The sequence below is a fragment of the Gambusia affinis genome, linkage group LG24 (assembly GCF_019740435.1).
Source record: "Gambusia affinis linkage group LG24, SWU_Gaff_1.0, whole genome shotgun sequence".
Taxonomy (NCBI): Eukaryota; Metazoa; Chordata; class Actinopteri; order Cyprinodontiformes; family Poeciliidae; genus Gambusia; species Gambusia affinis.
The window spans coordinates 4,582,876-4,605,271 of NC_057891.1; the positions used below are offsets into that span (position 1 = coordinate 4,582,876).

The 22,396-nt window shown below is 37.6% G+C and overlaps 1 protein-coding gene across 7 annotated transcripts; it reads right to left on the reverse strand.

The window, feature by feature from the left end:
* Positions 1–5,111: 5,111 nt before the first annotated feature.
* Positions 5,112–22,139, reverse strand: LOC122827463 (NLR family CARD domain-containing protein 3-like). Of its 7 annotated transcripts, none has more exons than XM_044110460.1 (11): positions 22,077–22,139; positions 20,095–20,218; positions 19,751–19,817; positions 18,699–18,834; positions 18,062–18,213; positions 15,262–17,014; positions 13,310–13,489; positions 11,698–11,868; positions 7,641–7,814; positions 6,953–7,105; positions 5,112–6,429 (listed from the first exon to the last, which is right to left on the reverse strand). In XM_044110460.1, the coding sequence occupies exons 4-11, from the start codon at positions 18,824–18,826 to the stop codon at positions 6,408–6,410; spliced, it is 2,733 nt and encodes a 910-aa protein (XP_043966395.1). In that variant the 5' UTR covers positions 18,827–18,834; positions 19,751–19,817; positions 20,095–20,218; positions 22,077–22,139; the 3' UTR covers positions 5,112–6,407. The 7 variants fall into 7 exon arrangements, with proteins under 7 accessions (XP_043966395.1, XP_043966397.1, XP_043966398.1 ...); XM_044110462.1 differs by having other exon boundaries at positions 19,947–20,218; XM_044110463.1 differs by having other exon boundaries at positions 18,699–18,892; positions 19,947–20,218.
* Between the last annotated feature and the right edge of the window lie 257 nt (positions 22,140–22,396).

A 22,396-nucleotide genomic window follows, 5' to 3' on the forward strand; every position in this document is an offset into this window, starting at 1 on the left:
ATTGGCCAGAGGAAATTGACAAGGTGGAGTTTAACTAGTTAATAGATGGACTGCTGGATGCCATTTTGAAAACTGATTTGGTTCAAGTGACTCAATAAATAAACTTTGTTAGTCAAAGTTTGACTGAATTCTTCTTTCCCCACCTTTAGACTGAGAGCCATTAGTTGATCTTTGTAAGTGAGTAAAAGTAAAGAAAAACTAATGGAGAACAACTTCAGCTCTACATGCAACAAGTTTGAAATTAATTTATCATCTCTTCTTCTTCTGGCAGTTTGGGAGTGACGTTCATATTTCATTTGTTTTTATGTCATAATTGAAGGAAAATGGCAGCTGAGATCCTTTTTTTTTTTTTTTTTTTTTTTTTTTTTTAAATCTTTATTCATTTCATTCAATACAAAGAAAAAAATTCAATACAAAGAGAAAAAAAAATAATAATAAATTTAAAAATGAAATGAAAGGTAGCAGAAAGAAGAAAATAATCTTATAATATCTGCCCCTTTTTCTCAACTATGGATCAAAACAACAAAAACAAAAAAAAAAAAAAAACTAAAAATGTTTTTGATTTGTCTTATGTGACAAAAAAAGAAAACAAAGGAAGAACAAAGAAACAAAGAAACAAGGTCAATCATCAATCTCAACTGAACAATACTATACTTTGACTTTATACTATTTCATACTTCTTCAAAAAAACAATCTTTAACATTCTTTTAAACATGTGTAATGATTTAACATTTTTAACATCGTTTTGCAGGTCGTTCCACAGTTTGACTCCTTGTATCGAAGTACATCGTTCTTTCAAACAAGTTCTGAATTTAGGTTTCTTAAAAATCTGTGTCCCCTTAAGGTTATAACCACTCTCTCTCTTTTCAAATTTTTTTTGGATGTTTAAGGGTAATGTTTTTAGGTGTGCCTTATACATAACCAACAAAATATTATAATCAACTAAATCATTGAATTTCAAAAACCTCAAATTACAAAATAATGTATTTGTTGGATATTTACCATGTTTTCGAGCAATAACTCTTATTGCCCTTTTTTGCAAAACAAAAACAGATTTTGTACTAGTATAACATGCCTTTCCCCATACCTCAACACAATAAACCAAGTGTGGAACAATTAGTGCATTATACAACATAAACAGTGCATGATCATTCAGAAAATCCCGTACTTTATAAAGCACTGCAATTGATTTTGCTAATTTTGTTCTTAAATAATTCAAATGGGATTTCCATGATAATTTCTCGTCAATTATCACACCCAAAAATTTCACCTCACTAACTCTACAAATCTCTACACCATCAACTTTAAATGGAGTGTTTACAATTCTTTGTCTCCTTGTAAATAACATATAATTTGTTTTGTCCAAATTTAAAGATAATTTATTAAGTTTGAACCATTTATGTATTTGCATAAATTCTATTTTCATTTCTTTTAACATCCCTTTTATATCATTGCCCTGACAAAAAAAGTGGTATCATCCCATAAATAGAATACATTTGAAAAACCCTGATACATTTACCAAATCATTTACATATAAGATGAACAACTTTGGTCCAAGTACTGAGCCCTGTGGAACTCCACATGTAATTTCACAAAATTCGGATCTAGTATCATGTACTTGTACAAACTGTTTTCTATTCTCCAGGTAGCTCGAAATCCACTGTAATGCCGGCCCTCTAATCCCGTATTTAATAAGTTTTTTGAGTAAAATGCTATGGTCAATCGTATCGAATGCTTTCTTTAGATCGACATAAATGCTGGCACTATATTGTTTTTGATCAATAGCATTTGTTATATGTTCTGTCAGTTCCATAAGGGCCATTGATGTCGAATTTCTGGCTCTAAATCCATATTGACTACTACTTAATATATTATTTTTATCTATAAATGTATCTAATCTATTTACAAATAGTTTCTCCAAAATTTTTGAGAACTGTGGTAACGATATCGGTCTGTAATTACTAAACATACATTTCTCACCATTTTTGTAAATGGGAATTACCTTTGCTATTTTCATGGCGTCTGGAAATTTTCCTGATGAGAATGACAAATTACAGATATAGGTGAATGGTTTAATTACATAAGACATAATTTCCTTTACAAATTTCATATCCATATTTACCCAATCCTTTGATTTTTTTAAGCCATTTTGTTTACGATACTCAGTATTTCTTTCTCATCCGTTTCTCCAAGAAAGATGCTGTTTGGACAACTCCCAATTTTTTGGGTAACGTCGCTATCATCTTTTGGTATCTGAGCAGCAAGTCTTGGACCAACATTTACGTAATAATGATTGAATTCGTTTGCTATTTCATTCCGATCATAAATTTCTGTATTTTCTTTTAAAAAGTGTGTTGCAATACCAGATTTTATTGTATGCTTTGTAGAAACACTATGTATAACTGTCCATATTGCTTTTGTGTCACCGTTACTTTTTGTTAATAGGTCGGTATAATATTCTTTTTTATGTTTTCTTATAATCCATGTCAATTTATTTTTATATTTCTTATATCTATCCTCTGCTTCTTTCGTTTTTAACATCAAAAAGGATGAATACAAATTATTCTTTTTTTTACAAGCATTTCTCAACCCTTTTGTCATCCATGGCTTGTCAACAGCATCTTTCTTAACAAAATTAGTTGTCATACAATGTCTTTTATACAGAACTCCCAAAATATTCATAAACTCATCATATGCTCTGTGTACATCATCCACATATACATTAGTCCAATTTTGTTGACACAAATCATTTTTAAATTTATCCAAATTTTTTTTTGACATATTGAACACTTTTTTCGTTAGCGCAGGTACAGTAATAATTTTCTGGTGATTTTTGTAAATAGCAAAAACTGGTAAATGATCACTTATATCGATTTTGAAGAGTCCACTCAGCACCTCTCCGTCCGTAATATTAGTAAAAATATTGTCAATTATTGTGGCAGAGTGTGTCGTAATTCTTGTTGGTTTTGATATCAATGGAAAGAAACCCAAACTACACATTGTATCAACAAACATACTATTTAAATCAGTTTGGGTTCCTAAATCTATATTAAAATCTCCACACAGAAATAATGTTTTATTTTTACTCATTTCAATAAGCTCTATTAATTTTTCAGTAAATAATTCTAAGTTAGATCCTGGTGTTCGATACACACAACTCACCACTATATTTCTCGATTTCTCGCTTAACACTTCTATAGTAATCATCTCCATTACACCTTCAACAGTTGTTGACATAGTATCCTTTATTTTACACCTTATTTCACTATCAGCAAACAAAGCAACACCTCCACCTCTTTTACTACTTCTATTCACATAATATAATTCATATCCATTTATTTGAAAATTGTTTTTATTTTCCTCATTTAACCAAGTCTCTGAAACTGCTATTATACTGAATTTTCCATTCAACCGTTTTAAGTAATCTGTTATTTTTGAGAAATTAGAGTTCATACTTCTACTATTTAGGTGAATTACAGAGAAACCTGCTTTTATCATTTTACTGTTGTTAAATTTCTCCTCATCATAGTATTCACACTCGATATCTGGAAAAGGATCTGCAGTTATCAAGTTTACATCATACAATTTAGAATCTGAAAATTCATAGATCCTTCCTGGTGAGATGAGCAGAACCTCAGAGCATTAAGAAAAGCATTTGGGTCTCACAGGTTGCTGGTTCCATCCCTGAGTTTGCCTTCATTCTTTCCTCGTTTAAAGCAAAACAGAGCAAGAAGCTTCTGGATTCAAACAAACAACGACTTCAGTGTTTCTGGTTGGAGCTGGAGATCTATGAATATAATAATTATTCATCTTTAATTCTGGTTGCATTCAAAAGGTCCAGCTACTCTGAAGCAAAAACAACTTCAACTCCTTTACTTCCATGTTTTCCTCTCTTTGTATCCACAGTGATCTGAACCGTGAAACTCTGAGGTCAGATTTGAACTTTTTCAGGTTTTTCTCTGTTTTCATCTCATTTACAGCCAACATTTTTTTTGCAGGAAATCGTTTCAGGAAGGAACCAGAAGATTCAGGACTCTGGGAGTTGTGACTGTAACCGACCTGAACACTGAGGCCCCAGAGCGCCCCCTGCAGGATCTGCTCCACCATCTCTGTTTCCAGCAGCAAATCAATCATCTGTTAGTCCAGACAGAAAAGCTGAAGCTGTCAATGAAGCTGAGCAGCAGAAACCCAGAATAACTGGAAGCATCAGCAGGAGATGAACTGGACCACTAGGATCACTGATGCTGCAGCTGAGGAAGAGGAGGACGATGAAGGTGAAGATGCCATCCTCACACTTCCTGTTTATCAACCCAAGAAAGCAGAAAATCAGCTGAAGAAGAAACGTGAGGAGCGAGAGTCGTCCTGCGCCCTCTAGTGGCTGATTGGACTACTGCACTGGGAGAACTGGACCTTGACGCTACTGCAGCTGCAGTTTTAACACCTACATTAAAACTTAACCTTTCAAATCAAACCACATATTTCTTTACTACAATATTTCTTTATTGCTCCTTTAACAATAAAACTTAATACATATCTTGTGTTTTTATTAAACCTTTATATCCATGTTTTCAGAGTCCAGGTGTAATTTATTAGAGAATCTCAACATCTGCTTTATTATAATAACATTTTCTTTCTACTTTACTTTAAAAAAAAAAAAACAGTTGTATATAACAAAAATAAAAACAGTGATATCTAACGTATTATTTCTTCACTGTCTGGTTGTCAATTCTCAGTTGGAGAAAATAAACAAAACACAACATAAAATATATCATTGACAAATATTTAACATTTTCTTTTGTAATTTTCAACAAATAAAAAGTTTGCATCTGCACTTGTGATGGACAGGCCATATAACATTATTATTATAATGTAAGTCCCCAGAGTTGTTCTCATTTGGGCCATCAGTGAATTTCTAGGAGACCAAATGAAACATTTGGGGTTTTTTTGACTCCAGAAGTTCAACCTCCAGGTTTTCCATCGCTGATTGTTGCTGCAAACTTCAGCAGACAATCGATCAATTGATCACAGCTGCTGCTGATCACGTCTCGCCCACAACGAGAAACGTGGTAACATCAGGAAATGGAAAGAGCTCTTATGTTGACAAAAATAAATGATGTTAAAAATGTTTATTTGTAGGTTTATTCAGACAAATTATACATCTGTCAAGAAAACAAAGCAGTCCGTTAATTAAACCAATAACATCCATCAGAACAATGAGGCAAATCCTTTGTTACAAGATCTCATCCATGCTGTTACATTCATTACTTGATTGGCGTTTTTGGATATTCATGTCAGAAATATGTTGTGTTTTTCTGGAGTTCAGTGGGATTTTGGTCAGGGGTTGTTGGACAAGTGTTGAAACCTGGAGATACAACAGTCTAAAGTAGACGTCCTGAAACAGTTAATAAAGTACCATGAAAGAAAAGGAGCCTAGTAAAAAACACAACAGAATAATAATATGAAAACATTAACTTTTTGATAAAATCAATTTAACAACAATGACTATGATGCAAAAGTTATTTATATATTTTCGTGGAAATATACTATTTCCAAGCACTGTTCAGGTAAAATCACTGAATCAGGTTTATTCATATATTGTGCATAATATAGCGAGAGCTCATAGGACAATCAGTAATGAAGCAAGTCTGGATGCAAAGCACTGCCAAGCAAAAACTACACATGGGTTTTATGCAAGGTTATGGGATGCAGCTGTGGAAAACAAACTTCCAACCTTGTACATGAAACCCAAATAGTTCTTTTGGTGAGAGTTCATAAGCATTTCATATAACATGACTAGCAGATGTGACCTTATTGTAATTTTTCCATCACAATATATATATCTATATATTTTTTTCAGATAAATGATGGATGTTCCTGAAAACTGCTCTAAGATCAGAGTTTCTGTGGGACATCCAGTTCCAAACTGGTTCTACTGGTTTCTGTTATGGAAGCTGAAGTTTCTCTCCAGTTTCCAGTAAAGCATCTTTTTCTCTGAGGAGCTTTGAGGAACATTTTCGTGTCAACAGAAGGAAGAAGCAGCAGAGAAAAGAAGGTTGAAGTGTCTTTCATGGCTTCAAAGCTGAACTGGAAATGATTCCCATGTTTCCATTCTCAGACCATTTCTGGTTCCAGGATGAAAATGAATCAGAGAGAAAAAAGATCAACTTTCCAGTTGAATCCAGTTCAGATCAAAACTCCATCAAGCCTCTAAATGGAGCCCAGTTTGAATTGGATCTTTATTGATCCAAAGAGACAAACAATATCTGACACTAAATGACAGACATGAGAAAATAAACAGGAGGAAAATCGTGGAGGTCAGAGGTCATCATCATGATCCAGTCAGAGTTTCTTTAGACTCAAACTGCTGCAGCTTCAACCTCTGAGGATCAGCAGGACACAGAGATCATTCAATACCTAAATGTCTTCCACCTGCAGAGAGAAGAAGGAAGGAGAGATCAGATCAGTGAGTGTTTCCAGACTCTCTCCAGCAGCAGTCAGTGATGCAGCACATCCACTCGATGGTTTCCAGGCTGCAGTCAGACTGATCTCAGAGCTGTGACCAAGATGAACCTGCTCAGTTGTTTCCTGTTGAACTGAGAGAACAATCAGATCTGAGATCAGATCTGCTGCTGCCACAGTTTGATGAATGAGGACCACTGACTGTCTCTAGACATGTTGGACGGCTGGACGCTGGAGTCCAGCTGGACTTCCTGGAGACATGGACACAGCAACAACACTCATCTTCACACCCACACAAACACAGGAACACAGCAAGCTGCTGCTCCTCTGATTGGCTGATTGCTGTCTCTGTGTCCAATCAGGAAGCCTGAACCATTCTCCTCCCACTGAGAAGCTGCAGCTTTACTGGGAACACTGGATCTTTGTTTTGATGCTAACTGGGTTTAGTTCAACATGCTGACAGGAGATGAAATCACTACAAGCATTTACTTACTTTAGATCATCTACAAGATCCTTCAGCTGCTGAACATCTGAACCCTTCAGGTAGTTTCCTTCCAGGTAAAGTTCTTTCAGATGGAGGCTGTTGGACTTCAGAGTTGAAGCCAAATAATCACAGCTGATCTTTGACAAACTGCAGCTCCTCAACCTGAATAAAGAATAAAAGATGAGCTGAACCAACAGGATGCAGGTTAACCAGTCCAACAGAACCAGTTAAAGATTCTCATGAATATTAATGCCAACAAGCTGCTGCTTCAATAAAGACCTGCTGACTTCAGAACCAGAACCAGAACCAGAACCTGGTACTGGGTCATGTTCTGTTGGAGAATTTTAGTCAGTAAAATCATTCCAGGTTCTGATCAAAGTGTTGAAGCATCAATCATTGATTATTGATTTGTTGCTGTCAGATTCCAGGAATTCACTTTTCTAGACTGGGTTGAATGACCTTTGACCTGCTTCACATGAGGGGGATTTCTACACACCGGGGGTCCGAATGCTGTCCTGTTCTGACCTCAGGTCAGCGGGTCCAACTCAGTTACACAGAGGGACTTAATTAAACTCTGGATCCAAGTCCAGGAACAAACTCAGAAAATATTTATTAGAACAGAAGAAATGAACTTTGATTTATGATCAATTATAAATAATTATTCACAGAAATATCAATAATTATATTATTAAAATACCTCAATGTCTCCACTCTGCAGCCTTCAGTCTGTAAAAAACCACAGAGATCCTTCAGTCCAGAACCTTCCAGGTTGGTTCTGCTCAGGTTCAGTTCTGTCAGATGGATCGGTTTGGACTTCAGAGCTGAGAACAGAGAAGTCCAGCTGGTCTCTGACAAACTGCAGAGATCCAATCTGAATAAAGAATAAAAGATGTGAGCTGAACCAACAGGATGCAGGTTAAAACTGAAATATGAACAAATAAATAATAAAATGTAGAAAATTAATTTCCCTGAATGTAAAAGAAACTTGATGAACTGATTCCAACATCTGATCCAGTCAAACTGGTTTAAAGAGTCCAAACCAGCAGAACCAGAACATTTGATCAAAATAGAAACTCAAAGTTTTTCTAAAAGTTTCTCAGGATCTTAAATTCAGTCGGATGTTTTTTTCTCTTTCCATGTTTCCTTCCAGACTCTGTATTATCTGACTGCTCTGTACCGTCATTTATCTACAGATATTTTATCTATCCAGTTTTTGTTCATTAATCTATTAATGATTTTTTCTTGCTGGTTGTATTTTAACTGCAGCTCATTGCTAAGTATGACAGATGTAAACAAGTTTATTTCAATCCGTCTAATTCAGCGTTTTACAATTTCCATTACAGCTCACATTCTGAAAGTTGATCATTTTCTCATTTTGTGCTGATTCAGTTACTGAAATATCAACTAGAAAATATTGAGTCTTTTCTCTGTCAGATTGATGAGGGTCATTTAGTTCAAGTTCTGAATCCTTCATCAGAGATGCTGCAGAAATGGGAACATTATCATAAAGGAACAACAGGATTGTGAAGATGAATCATTTTAAATCTATTTTCCAGGTAAAACATGAGAATGATTTCAGTGAACTGATGAAGCTTGTTGCATATAAAACATTACAAAGGTAAGATCTCACTTCCTGTCCTACAAAATAAGAGCTGAATCAAGATGTTTGAACAAAATGACTTAAACACCAAAACCTTCACAAAGTCAGTATTTACTGCAGGACTGTTAATGAATTATCTTTCTATTATTTATGTCTCCTTAATGTCCAGGAACTCTGCCAGAAGACTGTGGTCATCCTGATAGAGTCTGACTGTCACAACAAACTCAGGTTTTCCTCTAAGCTGCTCTCAGTGGTTTGGAGGACGACTGACTTGGAATTTGCTCCATTAGTGGAATTCACACTAAAATGGAAACTCATCACTTGCTTCCTTTTTGTTTTGCTTCCTGCCAACATCAAACTCCTGCATGTGCTGCAGCTCCATATGATCAGGCAGTCAAGTCCACAGAAAACTTCCCTGTTTCTAGGAACCATTTCATCCAGAGTTGGTCGACTTTCTCTGTCGATCTCTGTCAGACTGTGAACCTTTAGTCTGAGCTTGTGGAGAACCTCTCCTAACAACCTGCTTCACATTCATGTGCTGCAGTCTCTGCTGGTTCTGATGTCTTGGACCAGAATATTCATGTCCTGAAGAACCTGCAGCCTGTTGAGCTCAGAGAAAAACTCAGTTGTCTGGATTTTTCCAGATGAAGATGAAGTTGGTTTCTGATTGAAGCTTCTGATTCAGGAAATGGATAAAGGGCGATTCCACCTAATTTTAATCAACTATCAGCATCTTTAATCTACTAGAGTTAAAACACTGAACCACCTGGACTCTTTAAACCTGGACTGGATTATTATCAACTAATAGCAGAAGATTTAAAACTAAGTGTGGCATTTGTGGATCTTCAATAAAGGGAGATTTCATTCTCTCTCTTTCTGCATCTTGACCTTTGACCTGCTTCACATGAGGGGGATTTCTACACACCGGGGGTCTGAATGCTGTCCTGTTCTGACCTCAGGTCAGCGGGTCCAACTCAGTTACACAGAGGGACTAAATTAAACTCTGGATCCAAGTCCAGGAACAAACTCAGAAAATATTTATTACAACAGAAGAAATGAACTTTGATTTATGATCAATTATAAATAATTAATCACAGAAATATCAATAATTATATAATTAAAATACCTCAATGTCTCCAGTCTGCAGCCTTCAGTCTGTAGAAAACCACAGAGATCCTTCAGTCCAGAATCTTCCAGGTTGGTTCTGCTCAGGTCCAGTTCTGTCAGATGGGTCGGTTTGGACTTCAGAGCTGAGAACAGAGAAGTCCAGCTGGTCTCTGACAAACTGCAGAGATCCAATCTGAATAAAGAATAAAAGATGAGCTGAACCAACAGGATGCAGGTTAAAACTGAAATATGAATAAATAAATAATAAAAATGTAGAAAATTAATTTCCCTGAATGTAAAAGAAACTTGATGAACTGATTCCAACATCTGATCCAGTCAAACTGGTTTAAAGAGTCCAAACCAGCAGAACCAGAACATTTGATTAAAACAGAAACTCAAAGTTTTTCTAAAAGTTTCTCAGGATCTTAAATTCAGTCGGATGTTTTTTCTCTCTCCATGTTTCCTTCCAGACTCTGTATTATCTGACTGCTCTGTACCATCATTTATCTACAGATATTTTATGTCTCCAGTTTTTGTTCATTAATCTATTAATAATTTTTTCTTGCTGGTTGTATTTTAACTGCAGCTCATTGATAAGTATGACAGATGTAAACTGGTTGATTTCAATCCATCTAATTCAGCGTTTTACAATTTCCATTACAGCTCACATTCTGAAAGTTGATCATTTTCTCATTTTGTGCTGATTCAGTTACTGAACTATCAACTAGAAAATATTGAGTCTTTTCTCTGTCAGATTGATGAGGGTCATTTAGTTCAAGTTCTGAATCCTTCATCAGAGATGCTGCAGAAATGGGAACATTATCATAAAGGAACAACAGGATTGTGAAGATGAATCATTTTAAATCTATTTTCCAGGTAAAACATGAGAATGATTTCAGTGAACTGATGAAGCTTGTTGAATACAAAACATTATAAAGGTAAGATCTCACTTCCTGTCCTACAAAATAAGAGCTGAATCAAAATGTCTGAACAAAATGACTTAAAAAACCAAAACCTTCACAAAGTCAGTATTTACTGCAGGACTGTTAATGAATTATCTTTCTATTATTTATGTCTCCTTAATGTCCAGGAACTCTGCCAGAAGACTGTGGTCATCCTGATAGAGTCTGACTGTCACAACAAACTCAGGTTTTCCTCTAAGCTGCTCTCAGTGGTTTGGAGGACGACTGACTTGGAATTTGCTCCATTAGTGGAATTCACACTAAAATGGAAACTCATCACTTGCTTCCTTTTTGTTTTGCTTCCTGCCAACATCAAACTCCTGCATGTGCTGCAGCTCCATATGATCAGGCAGTCAAGTCCACAGAAAACTTCCCTGTTTCTAGGAACCATTTCATCCAGAGTTGGTCGACTTTCTCTGTCCATCTCTGTCAGACTGTGAACCTTTAGTCTGAGCTTGTGGAGAACCTCTCCTAACAACCTGCTTCACATTCATGTGCTGCAGTCTCTGCTGGTTCTGATGTCTTGGACCAGAATATTCATGTCCTGAAGAACCTGCAGCCTGTTGAGCTCAGAGAAAAACTCAGTTGTCTGGATTTTTTCAGATGAAGATGAAGTTGGTTTCTGATTGAAACTTCTGACTCAGGAAATGGATAAAGGGCGATTCCACCTAATTTTAATCAACTGTCAGCATCTTTAATCTACTAGAGTTAAAACACTGAACCACCTGGACTCTTTAAACCTGGACTGGATTATTATCAACTAATAGCAGAAGATTTAAAACTAAGTGTGGCATTTGTGGATCTTCAATAAAGGGAGATTTCATTCTCTCTCTTTCTGCATCTTGACCTTTGACCTGCTTCACATGAGGTGGATTTCTACACACTGGGGGTCTGAATGCTGTCCTGTTCTGACCTCAGGTCAGCAGGTCCAACTCAGTTACACAGAGGGACTAAATTAAACTCTGGATCCAAGTCCAGGAACAAACTCAGAAAATATTGATTAGAACAGAAGAAATGAACTTTGATTTATGATCAATTATAAATAATTATTCACAGAAATATCAATAATTATATTATTAAAATACCTCAATGTCTCCAGTCTGCAGCCTTCAGTCTGTAGAAAACCACAGAGATCCTTCAGTCCAGAATCTTCCAGGTTGGTCCAGGTCAGGTCCAGTTCTGTCAGATGGGTCGGTTTGGACTTCAGAGTTGAGAACAGAGAAGTCCAGCTGGTCTCTGACAAACTGCAGTTCAATCTGAATAAAGAATAAAAGATGTGAGCTGAACCAACAGGATGCAGGTTAAAACTGAAATATGAACAAATAAATAATAAAAATGTAGAAAATTAATTTCCCTGAATGTAAAAGAAACTTGATGAACTGATTCCAACATCTGATCCAGTCAAACTGGTTTAAAGAGTCCAAACCAGCAGAACCAGAACATTTGATCAAAGCAGAAACTCAAAGTTTTCTATCAGCCTGGATGAGTTGAACTATTTCTGCTGGTTTCTGATCATCAGCTGGAGACCCGACTTGGTAACTGGATCAGAACCAGTCAGTTTGTTCATTAATGGTCTTTGGGTTCTTATTAAAGCTGCTGAAAGTCAATGGAGGCCATTATTTAATGTTTATGAGCTTTTTTTCTGACATTTAAACAGATTGTTTTGAAAGAAAATATATTGGAATAAAATTATTTATTAAACTAATGACTCGGCCTGTCACCATAGCAAATTTTACTGGGCGATTAATTGTCTCAAAAATTATTGTGATAAATGATAATATTGTTTGAAGACCTTTTTACACTGATTTAATGGAAATGACATAATAATACATGCGATTTCCTGCCAAAGATAAATACACTTTATTTTCAAAAGAACACTTAACACTGGAACTGATAAAATAAACAAAATAACAAAAAACAAAGATAAAATGGATTCTCAGTCTCCATTAACAAAAATGTACTTGAATATAAACACCAAAGTGTAAATAAATAAATTACAGAGGGGAATCCCAAACAGCTGACACGGCGCAACCCGAAGTCCAGCGGACATTGGAGATGATTTGTGGAAACAACATTAATGTTTATAAAACATTTGGTGCAAAGAATATAGAAATGACGAGGGGAGGAGTTGGACTGGTAACTTTTCAGCTGTTCTTCATTAACGTGACATAAATAGGTTATAATGGTTTTCATTCAGTCAGGACGTTACGCTGACACTAGAGCCACATGAATTGCAGGTAGATTGTAGTAAAGCATTGATTAATGCCTGGTTTTAAAATGAGTTCACTGGACTTGTAGCCATTATTTTGTGCCCATTGTTGGACATCAGACGGCACATCGAACCCGATCGAACCGTTATACCAAGGATTTCTGTGGGCTAATGTGTGATCTCTCAGGTTTTGAAAATGGGCCGACAATCAACTGACAGCTCTAAGATGGTGTCGTGTGAACTGGACATTAAACTGAGGAAATGAGGAAGGGAGGGTCAGTGGAGAGCACCGGAGTTGAGCCTGTTTTCATTCAGCGTCATCAACAGAAAGAGAAAAAGGTTGGAAGAGACGATAAAGGCGATAATTAAAATGACGTGGATAGTTTTAATTTATTGTACGATTAATTGATTTATCATTTATAGTGACAGGCCTAATAATGACTAAAGTATAAATGAACGATTTTATTAGATTAGTAGAGAAAACAAACCTCAGTTTCTTCACTTTACTGACTGAACTCTCCAGGATCTCAACCAGAGGCTTCAGATCAGATTCTTCACCTTCATCTATGTTGATCTGATTTATTTCCAGTTCAGTCAGATCTGAGTTGGACTTCAGCGCTGAGGCCACAACTTCATATTCATCCTTTCGGAGCTCACAGCCACCAAGTCTGTGATTAGAGAAGAAATAAAATCAGTTCTAATTAAATCAATCTGGATCAATAACAGACTAAAATCTGATAACAGTGATGTCATCATCTGATCAACATCTGCTCTTCAATTTACTGAGTTTGACCCCACAGAGAATCAGTTCAGTTCCTGGTTAAAGTCCAGGTTCTGGTTCTGGTCCAGGCTTCATGTCCTCAGACCTTCAGCTGCAGTCAGATGTTGAAGATCTTCTATCATCTGTGAAGGAAAGTTCAGTTTTCTCTGCAGCATCTGATGGAGCTGCAGCATCAGAGCCTCAAAGGAGCTGCAGCAGCTGATGAAGAGGCTGACTGAGCTGAATGAAGGAAACTACTGGAGATGATGGAGAGGAGGAGGAACTGCTCACAGCTCGGACTTGGACTAGACCCTTTGGCTTCTTGAGATCTTCCACCAGGCAGGAAGTGAGTTAGAAATGAAGTGAGCAGAGCAGGAAGTCCAGCCTGCTGTGGACCTCTGGCATCTCTGGGTTTGTTTAGCCAATATCTGCTGCAGCATCTAGAATCATCATCATCATTAATAATAGTAGGATATTCTATAGAAACAAAGTTCCCAGCAGCAGGTTATTAAATGCTGCCAAGGAGGAAACTGGGAGCAGAAACCAAACACATGATGCTCCCAGTTCTGTCTCCGTTCATCTGCTGGATTTGATGCTTTAACAAAGTAGAAAGTGGACAGTCGTCAACCTGCTGCAGCTAAAAGCTTCAGATTGTTCTGGTCGTCCTGCAGAGCAGCAGCAGAACCGGTCCTGCTGCTGCTTCAGGTCTGAACCTCTCAGACTGTTGATCTGAGAGGAACTGGGACAAACTGGTTGGAAGAGGGAACCGTGTCTCTGCAGTGGTCTGTCCATCGTCTCAGAGGAACAAAGGTTTGGATGTCAGAAGAAATTGTTGCTAAAGTCCTGAAGAGCTGAAGACCAAAACCCCTGGAGGAGGAGGCGTTTGGGTCCAGCAGCATTTTCATGGTGAAGCAGTGAAAGTTCTCCAGTAACTAGAAGAGGCTGGGATGTCTAAAGAGTTGAAGCTCATGTCTCTCCAGGTCTTCATGGAGGACAGCTAACAGCTTCAACAAAGGCTGCAGATGAAGAGTTGATGAGGAAAATGGTTCCAGCTCTGGAAGCTCAGAGTTCTCAGAGCTTTGGGAGGATCTGACAGAAACCAGAACTTTTTCTGGACCAGACAACAATCAACACATTTTGGTCTCATTTACAAACTCAGAGAAAACTAGTGGGAGGAGGAAGAGGTGAGGATGATGATGGAATGAAGAAGATCAACACTGTTCACAAAGTTTCTAATTAATGCAACGGTTTATTTTAATGATTCAACTTTTCATTAAACCTAAATAATTATTTTATAAAAACAGTCAAAGATCCTAAAAGGTGAATTATGGAGTAGCGGCTCAATGACTGAAGAGAAGATTAAAGTTAAAAAGTCTCTCTGGTTGATTGGATCTTTAATAGAAAATAGATTTTTTAGAGTTATGAAGGTTTTTATTCATTTAAACCTGAAAACTGATAAAAAGTTAAATATTTTTAAAATGATCAAAATGTGTAAAAACCAGAAGCTGCAGCTGTCCTGGATGATCTGAATGTTTAGATGTTTGAATGGATGAAATAGTCCAGAGGATGAAGGAAGAAGTTAAAGACCAAAAACATCCAGAAGCAACTTGAAGAAGAAGAAGAAACAGGAGGACAATATTGCTGAATCAGCATTCACACAATGAAAACATCTGGACTCACCGAGCCTTTCTGCAGTTCCTCACAGCTGGAACCAGTCTCAGTCGTCCATATTCTGATGTGTTGTACTTCTCCAGGTCCAACTCATCCAGAACCTCTGACATCAGCAGCATGAAGGCCAGAGCTGAACAGTCAGTCACTGAGAGCTCCTTCCCTGAATCCAGCAGCCGTTGGATCTCCTGATAAAATGAGAGATCGTTCATCTCCATCAGACAGTAGAAGATGTTGATGTTTCTGTCAGGAGAGATTCTATCAGTGTTCATCTCCTTCAGGTTGGTGATGATTCTCTGGATGGTTTCTGGACTGTTCTCTCTCTGACCCAGCAGATCTTCTAAGAGGTTCTGGTTGGACTCCACAGTGAGACCATGAAGGAAGCGGACAAACAGGTCCAGGTGGCCATTTTTACTGCTGAGGGATTTCTTCATGACTTTCTTCATGAACTCATCTAGAGATGTTTCATTGTATTTTTCTCTCAGGAACGTCTGGATCACCTCTGACTTCCTGCTGGTGAAACAGTGGAGCATGTAGACTGCAGCCAGAAACTCCTGGACGCTCAGATGAACAAAGGAGTAGACAGAGATGTTGTTCACTCCTCTCTCTGTTTTAAACATCTCAGTGAACACTCCTGAAAACAACGCAGCATCTTTGATGCTGATGTCACACTGATTGAGGTCTTTGTCATAGAAGATCAGGTTTCCCTTCAGCAGCTGATCAAAAGCCAGTCTTCCTAGAGACTCAATCAACTTCCTGTTCTCTCGACTCCAGACAGATTTTGTCTTTTTTCCTCTATCATACTTTTCCTTCTTGATTGTGAGTTGAACCTCCAGGAACTCTATGTGCATCTCAGTCAGAGTCTTGGGCAGATCTCCTCCCTCTCTGGTCTCCATCAGATTCTCCAGAACTTCAGCAGTGATCCAGCAGAAAACTGGGATGTGACACATGATGTGGAGAGTTTTTGATTTCTGGATGTGGGAGATGATCCTGTTGGCCTTCTCTTCATCATCTCTGAATCTCTTCCTGAAGTATTCCTCCTTCTGGGGGTCAGTGAACCCTCTGACCTCTGTTACCATGTCAACACACTTTTCTGGGATCTGATTGGCTGCTGCAGGTCGTGTGGTTATCCAGAGGAGAGCAGAAGGAAACAGTTTCCTCCTGATGATGTTTGTCAGCAGAACATCCAGTGATCTGGACTCTGTAACATCAGTCAGGATCAGATTGTTGTTGAAATCCAGATCAAGTCGACTTTCATCCAGACCATCAAAGATGAACAGAACCTGAAACGTTTCAAAGCTGCTGATTTCTTTGGTTTTAGTGAAGAATTTATGAATCAGTTCTAATAAACTGAACTTTTCTTCTTTCAACATATTCAGCTCTCTGAAAGTGAATGGAAATATGAAATCAATGTTCTGGTTGGTTTTGCCTTCAGCCCAGTCCAGAGTGAACTTCTGTGTTAACAGTGTTTTATCAATGCCAGCCACTCCCATGGTCATCACTGTTCTGATTGGTTGATCTCTTCCATGTGGGGTTTTAAAGATGTCTTCTCTTCTGATTGTTTCTTGTTTCCTGGATGCTGTTTCAATCTGTCTGACCTCATGTTCCTGGTTGACCTCTCTAGTTAACCCCTCTGTGATGTGGAGCTCTGTGTAGATCTGGTTCAGAACGGTTTTATTTCCATGTTCAGCGACGCCTTCAGAGAGACTCTGGAACTTCATCTTCAGAAACTCTTTAAGGTCAGGCTGATACTGAGCAACAATATCTGAAAAAACAAATAAAAACAAACAAAATAAAAACAATCTGCAATATTCTAACAAGTAACTGGACTAATAAAGTGGTCAGTTTGGTTCTTCTACATAAACTATGAAGGAAACATAATTCAATAACTAGAGAAAACTCAATGAAAGTTATTCCAATGTCAGTCTCAGGGCCGGCCCAAGGCAAAAGCAAACTAAGCAGTCGCTTAGGGCCTCAGGGCCACCAAGGGGCCCCTCAGTGAAACTGATTTTAAAAAAATAATGATTTCTATGTCATCACAACAAAAACACACTATTTCAACATGAATTGATTTGTTTTTACAATATATTTGATAATGCATGTATAAATCATTATTTTATAGACGAAAGAAAAAAGAAAATTGCTCTGAAGCCCCCTGGTGGTCGCGGTAGGTACTGCACGCTTCACCGGTAACATGAGCTGCTGTGCAGAGTGGATCCAAACGTCCAAAGCTCCGGTCAGAAGATAAGTTGGCAAAACAATGTCTCAAAAAAGGACTTATCCTTCAGGGAGAAAGAAAAGAAGATTCACCTGGTATAAATTTAATTCTTCAGCTTTTGGAGTTATGCTTAAGAGAAATTAATTTAATCAAAGAATGTCATGAATATGTGTGTTGGGCTGCACCGATTGCAGTTTTCTGGCCGATTACCAATCTTTAAAAAACCTGACCTGCCCATATTGATTTTGGCCGATAACATTTTTTTTGTCTGAAATTTTGCTGAATAGAGGAAGAAAGTCAGTGGAGTGAATATGAGTAAGAGTCTTCACTTATAATTTTAAAAACAAACAAAATAAAAAGTCAAATTTATACATTTATCTTGTGGTCATTTTCTGAACAGCCTCAAATTAAATGAGGACTTTATTAAGCCCAGTTACCAAGACATAAGTTCCAGTTACACCAGCTGGATTCAGTTGAAACAACTGACCACAAAAACACTTTTAAACTTTAAATCTCCAAATATCAACTAAAGACGTGGATCTGGTTCCACAGAGACGATAGAATAAAGTTCTGATTGGAGATGTTCAGTCTCACCTGGAGCACAGCTGCTCTGATTGGCTGTCAGAGGTCCAGATCCTGTTCTGGGTTGTTTCCCATACTGGGGGCAGCTGGTCAAGACCGGATCCATCAGAACATTCTGAGACAAACCACAGCAGGATGGAGGCTCCTCCTCACCAAAGCTGCTCCTGTGAAGACATTTCTTCATCACTGAAATAGTTCACTAGCAACAGGCTGGAGCTGAAGATGTTCATGAAGGTCCACAATAAACAAGGGACCAGAAACTGGGTCAGAACAGAACCTCAGAACATCGATGATCTCTGGTTTTTAGTACTTCATTGAATTATATTTGGTATCATGACTGATGCCAGTGTTCCCAGTCTGGAAGATGCTGGGTTTCACTGCTTCAGTGGGTTTACAGACAATCTGAATTGTTGCTCTTCACAAGCTTGGTTGTTTTTGTTTTCATGCAACATTTTAATCCATATTAATTCATTCAGACTTTCATTTAAACTCTACTGATTTACTGACCAACATCCTTCATGTCCAACTTTAAATTAATAAGTAAGAAAATTAAGTTACTGTTTATTAAAACACTGAGATCAACCAGTTAATATCATTTAGATTTTATCTCTATAAAATCACATCAATCAGTTAGAAACTGGTTTCTTACTTTCTGTCTGAGGGTCCAGGTTCTTTACTGAAGTCTGGAGGTTTTGGTTTGGACCGATCACTCCTCATAGATGGACTGGTGGGTCCTGGAGGTTCTGCTCTGTCCTTTTTCAGATCCAGATCTTCCATCTTCTGGCCTTTTGGAGAGAGAAACCAGAACCAGTCAGTCCCAGTGATCCAGTTCCAGTAACTGTCCTGTGAAGCAGAAAGCTGGTTCCCATCATGTGTTCAGAGGATCAGAGTGAATCAGGTGAATGAATGAGTGAACATTTCCTATGAACTAGTGAACTTATTTAGCTCCCACAGTGGACTTGAACGCATCATGACTCTATTGTATCTCTCTATGGAGGGAGTTGGTGTGCAGAAGGTTCTGAGGGAGCAGCAGCTCAGGTCGGGTCCACAGCTCTCCTCCAGACAGAACCGGGACCAGCTGGGGTCTCAGCAACATGTCAGCCTCTGTGTGCAGCTCCACAGGATTTCCTCTCAGCTAAAGAGTCACAAAGCAGCTTTCAGGGACCACAGCATCCAGCTGAGGTACCAGCTGGAGCCACTGCAAGGAATCCTGGGTAAACAGCTGCTTCAATAGGGGGATGAAGCCCCCAAAGACTCAGCGAGGCCTGAAACATATTTAGTTTATTTGAGCTTTGAAAGACAAAAAGTTTCTTCCTGCTGTAAGGAGCAACAAGAGGAAAACCTGGAAAAAGACCAAACTCAGTGAGGAGGAAGAGAGGAAATCTGTGGACTGCTTAAAGCTGGTTCTGATCCGCAGACAAGAAAACATCAGTTTCTGATGAACCCCAGACTGATGAGGAACGGAGTGATGCGATTCACTTCCTGCTGATTTCAACAAGCAGTGAAACTAGTTTACAATGTTTCTCTGCTCTGCACATTTATTGCTGCTGACACCAAACGATGTAAACCGAGCGGCAGGAACAGGAAGTTACTCTGGAACAAAAATCTGACAGAGAATCAAACAGTTTTGACTCTTTTCTCAAGAGAAAGAGAAAAAAACTCACTGAGCTGCAGAGAAGTTTCACTAAAAAGTGATTTTACCTTCAACTCTGAGGGAGACTTGATTTAATTCACTCGTTCTTCAGAGCTTCTCTTCTCTTCCTGCTACCTGTGAAACATAAACCCGCATTCTGGTTTAAACAGCAAAATATTCTTAGAAAAACGTGGAGCGGGTTTGTTTCCACTTTAAAAATAAATTTGTTGCATAATTTGGAATATTTCTTCCTACATTAATCACCGTGTGTGAAGTATCTGGTGTTGGATCATGAAAAACGTCCGTCTCTCCAGAAACAGAAGACTCTTTGTGTGTTGAAAGCCTCTCATCGGTCAGGAAAGCTCCAGAGAGCCGAGAGAGACACGGAGGGACCCGGAGCGGCAACACTTACCTCTGTTAACGAGTCAACGAGTTATTTCCATCATGCGGCTCAAAATGGACGCTGTTCTGAAGGAGATCAAAGTTGGTTTCACTTTCTTTTTTGACAGTCAGGTGACTTCTGTTTTCTTCAGCGTCTACAATCAAAGTTTAATTCATCTAATTAAATATTAACAGTTCAATTTGAGTTTACAGAGTGAAACAAAACTAAAATAAAGATAGAAAACTTGAACTTTTTCTGTTTTGGGTTTGTGAAGCAGATTTGAATCTTAGCAGCTTTTTTCATGGATTCAGCAGAAAACCAGCAGAACAAACTGTTTTTATTTTATGGTGGATTATGATCGCTCACTGCCCTCTGGTGGTGAACTATCGTAACTACACATATTCCTATTCACTCTGACTCAACCAGATCATTTGTTAAACTTAATTTCTTCTCATTTTCACTTTTATCAATTCAAGTAAAATCAATTTCAATGAATGTTGTTAAAGAGCCACTGCAGGGTTAATAAATGGAAAAGAAAATTAAATTTACTTCAAAAAAATCTTCTCAAAAAGATTAACTTTCGGTTATTTTGAGAATCAAGGCCTGAAAAAATATAAACAATGAAAATGTGCTTGTGATCAAATCCAGCCTGCTCTGATTAGAGCATTGAGCAGGATGAAAATATCTAATGGAGAAAAATCTTATATAAAAAGTTAAAATATTACCAGTTAATATTACTTAGTGTATCAGTTAATTGTATGACTGAATTAATCTGTGAATACATTTATTACACATAAAATAATATGCTGCTGCTGTTAATTTTATTTAAATACTTTTATCTGTTTGAAATGACTATCTAGGAAAAAGAAAATTATATAGTTTTGTTTGAAAACCTCAGCAGAGTTTAATTTGGTGCTTTTGAGTAAACATTTAGAGGAGGAAATAGGAAAACTAAAACGTATTATTTAATATGAAAGCTAACCGAGAATATGAACTCGTTTCTGCAGCTCTTAATGTGAAAGTACCTACCGGAAGTGAATATTGTATGTGTACTAGTTCTGCTTTAATATAAGGTTAGTGGTTCATGTATGTTAATATCTCGTTGTGTATCTGAAGTTTTATATCTTTCTTTAGGATAGAAATGCACCACAAACCTATGATACAAACAGAAACCTTCCGTAAGTAGGAAAGAAATAAAATACATCAAACTATATTTCTGAGTTATTATCGCGGCGTAATAAGTCATCTGTTTGATTGTGTCTCTGTTGTGCTGGTTGTCTGAATGGTTTAAAGAGCTGCTTTCATGTTCAGTTCCATCTTAACCTTAACAGACATAAACATGCAGTGAATAAATCGATTTTCAATCAGTTTTTTACACCAAAAACTTTATAATAATAAACACGTTTTATTATTTAAAAACACGACAAACTAATTATGGTAAAGGGCCGTATTGGGTGAACTCGGGAAATCTCACCTGTCCGTGTATCAATCAACTCCAAACCACTTCTTTGTTCTGTCACATTTATCGATTTATTCCATTTTGATTATCATGCTCCAAACTTTGCAAGGACTGACCGCCCCGCTCACCACTTCCTCATACACACAAACCAGCAGGCCAGTAACCTTCCCATTCATACTTCATGACGTCACTCCCACATCGACACACCCACCACCCAATTGTCAAAGTCGCGTGCTCCTGTCATATAAATAATTACTTATTTCACTCATAAGGCTCTTACAGAGCCTCAGTGAAAACGTGTAATAAAAGAAAAGGCCTTCCAGTAACTGTGGGTGCATCAGCGCCACCTCCTCCACACACACATCTCTACCTCACCAACTTGCAACACAAAGTTACACCCTTGAATTCAAATAATGATATATGTCAGATTTTTTTTTTAAAATTTCCTGTATAATGTGCATTGCCTGTATTCTAACGTTGGGCAAACGTATCTTGAACGAGAATATTAAAGAAAAGTACAAGAAGTAATAAAAACTTTAATGTTAATCCTCACCTTCCGTTTCCAGCTTCTCTTCTGACGAAGTACACTTCGCTGAAGCAAACACAAAGGGGCGGGGACGGACCACTGTCAAATCTCATACCTTATATGGAAATGGGACCATTTCATTCCGGAACTGACGGGGGCACTAGTGACACTATTTCCTGTACCGACCGTTTCATAATAATTATAATAATAATAACGTATTTTATTTGACAACGCCTTTCAAAACACCCAAGAACACTTTCAACATTAAAAATACAAATTAAACAGTAAAGAAATGGCTACAAAATGTGATATGTCACGTGGCATGTCTGTCACGTGGTATGTCCCTT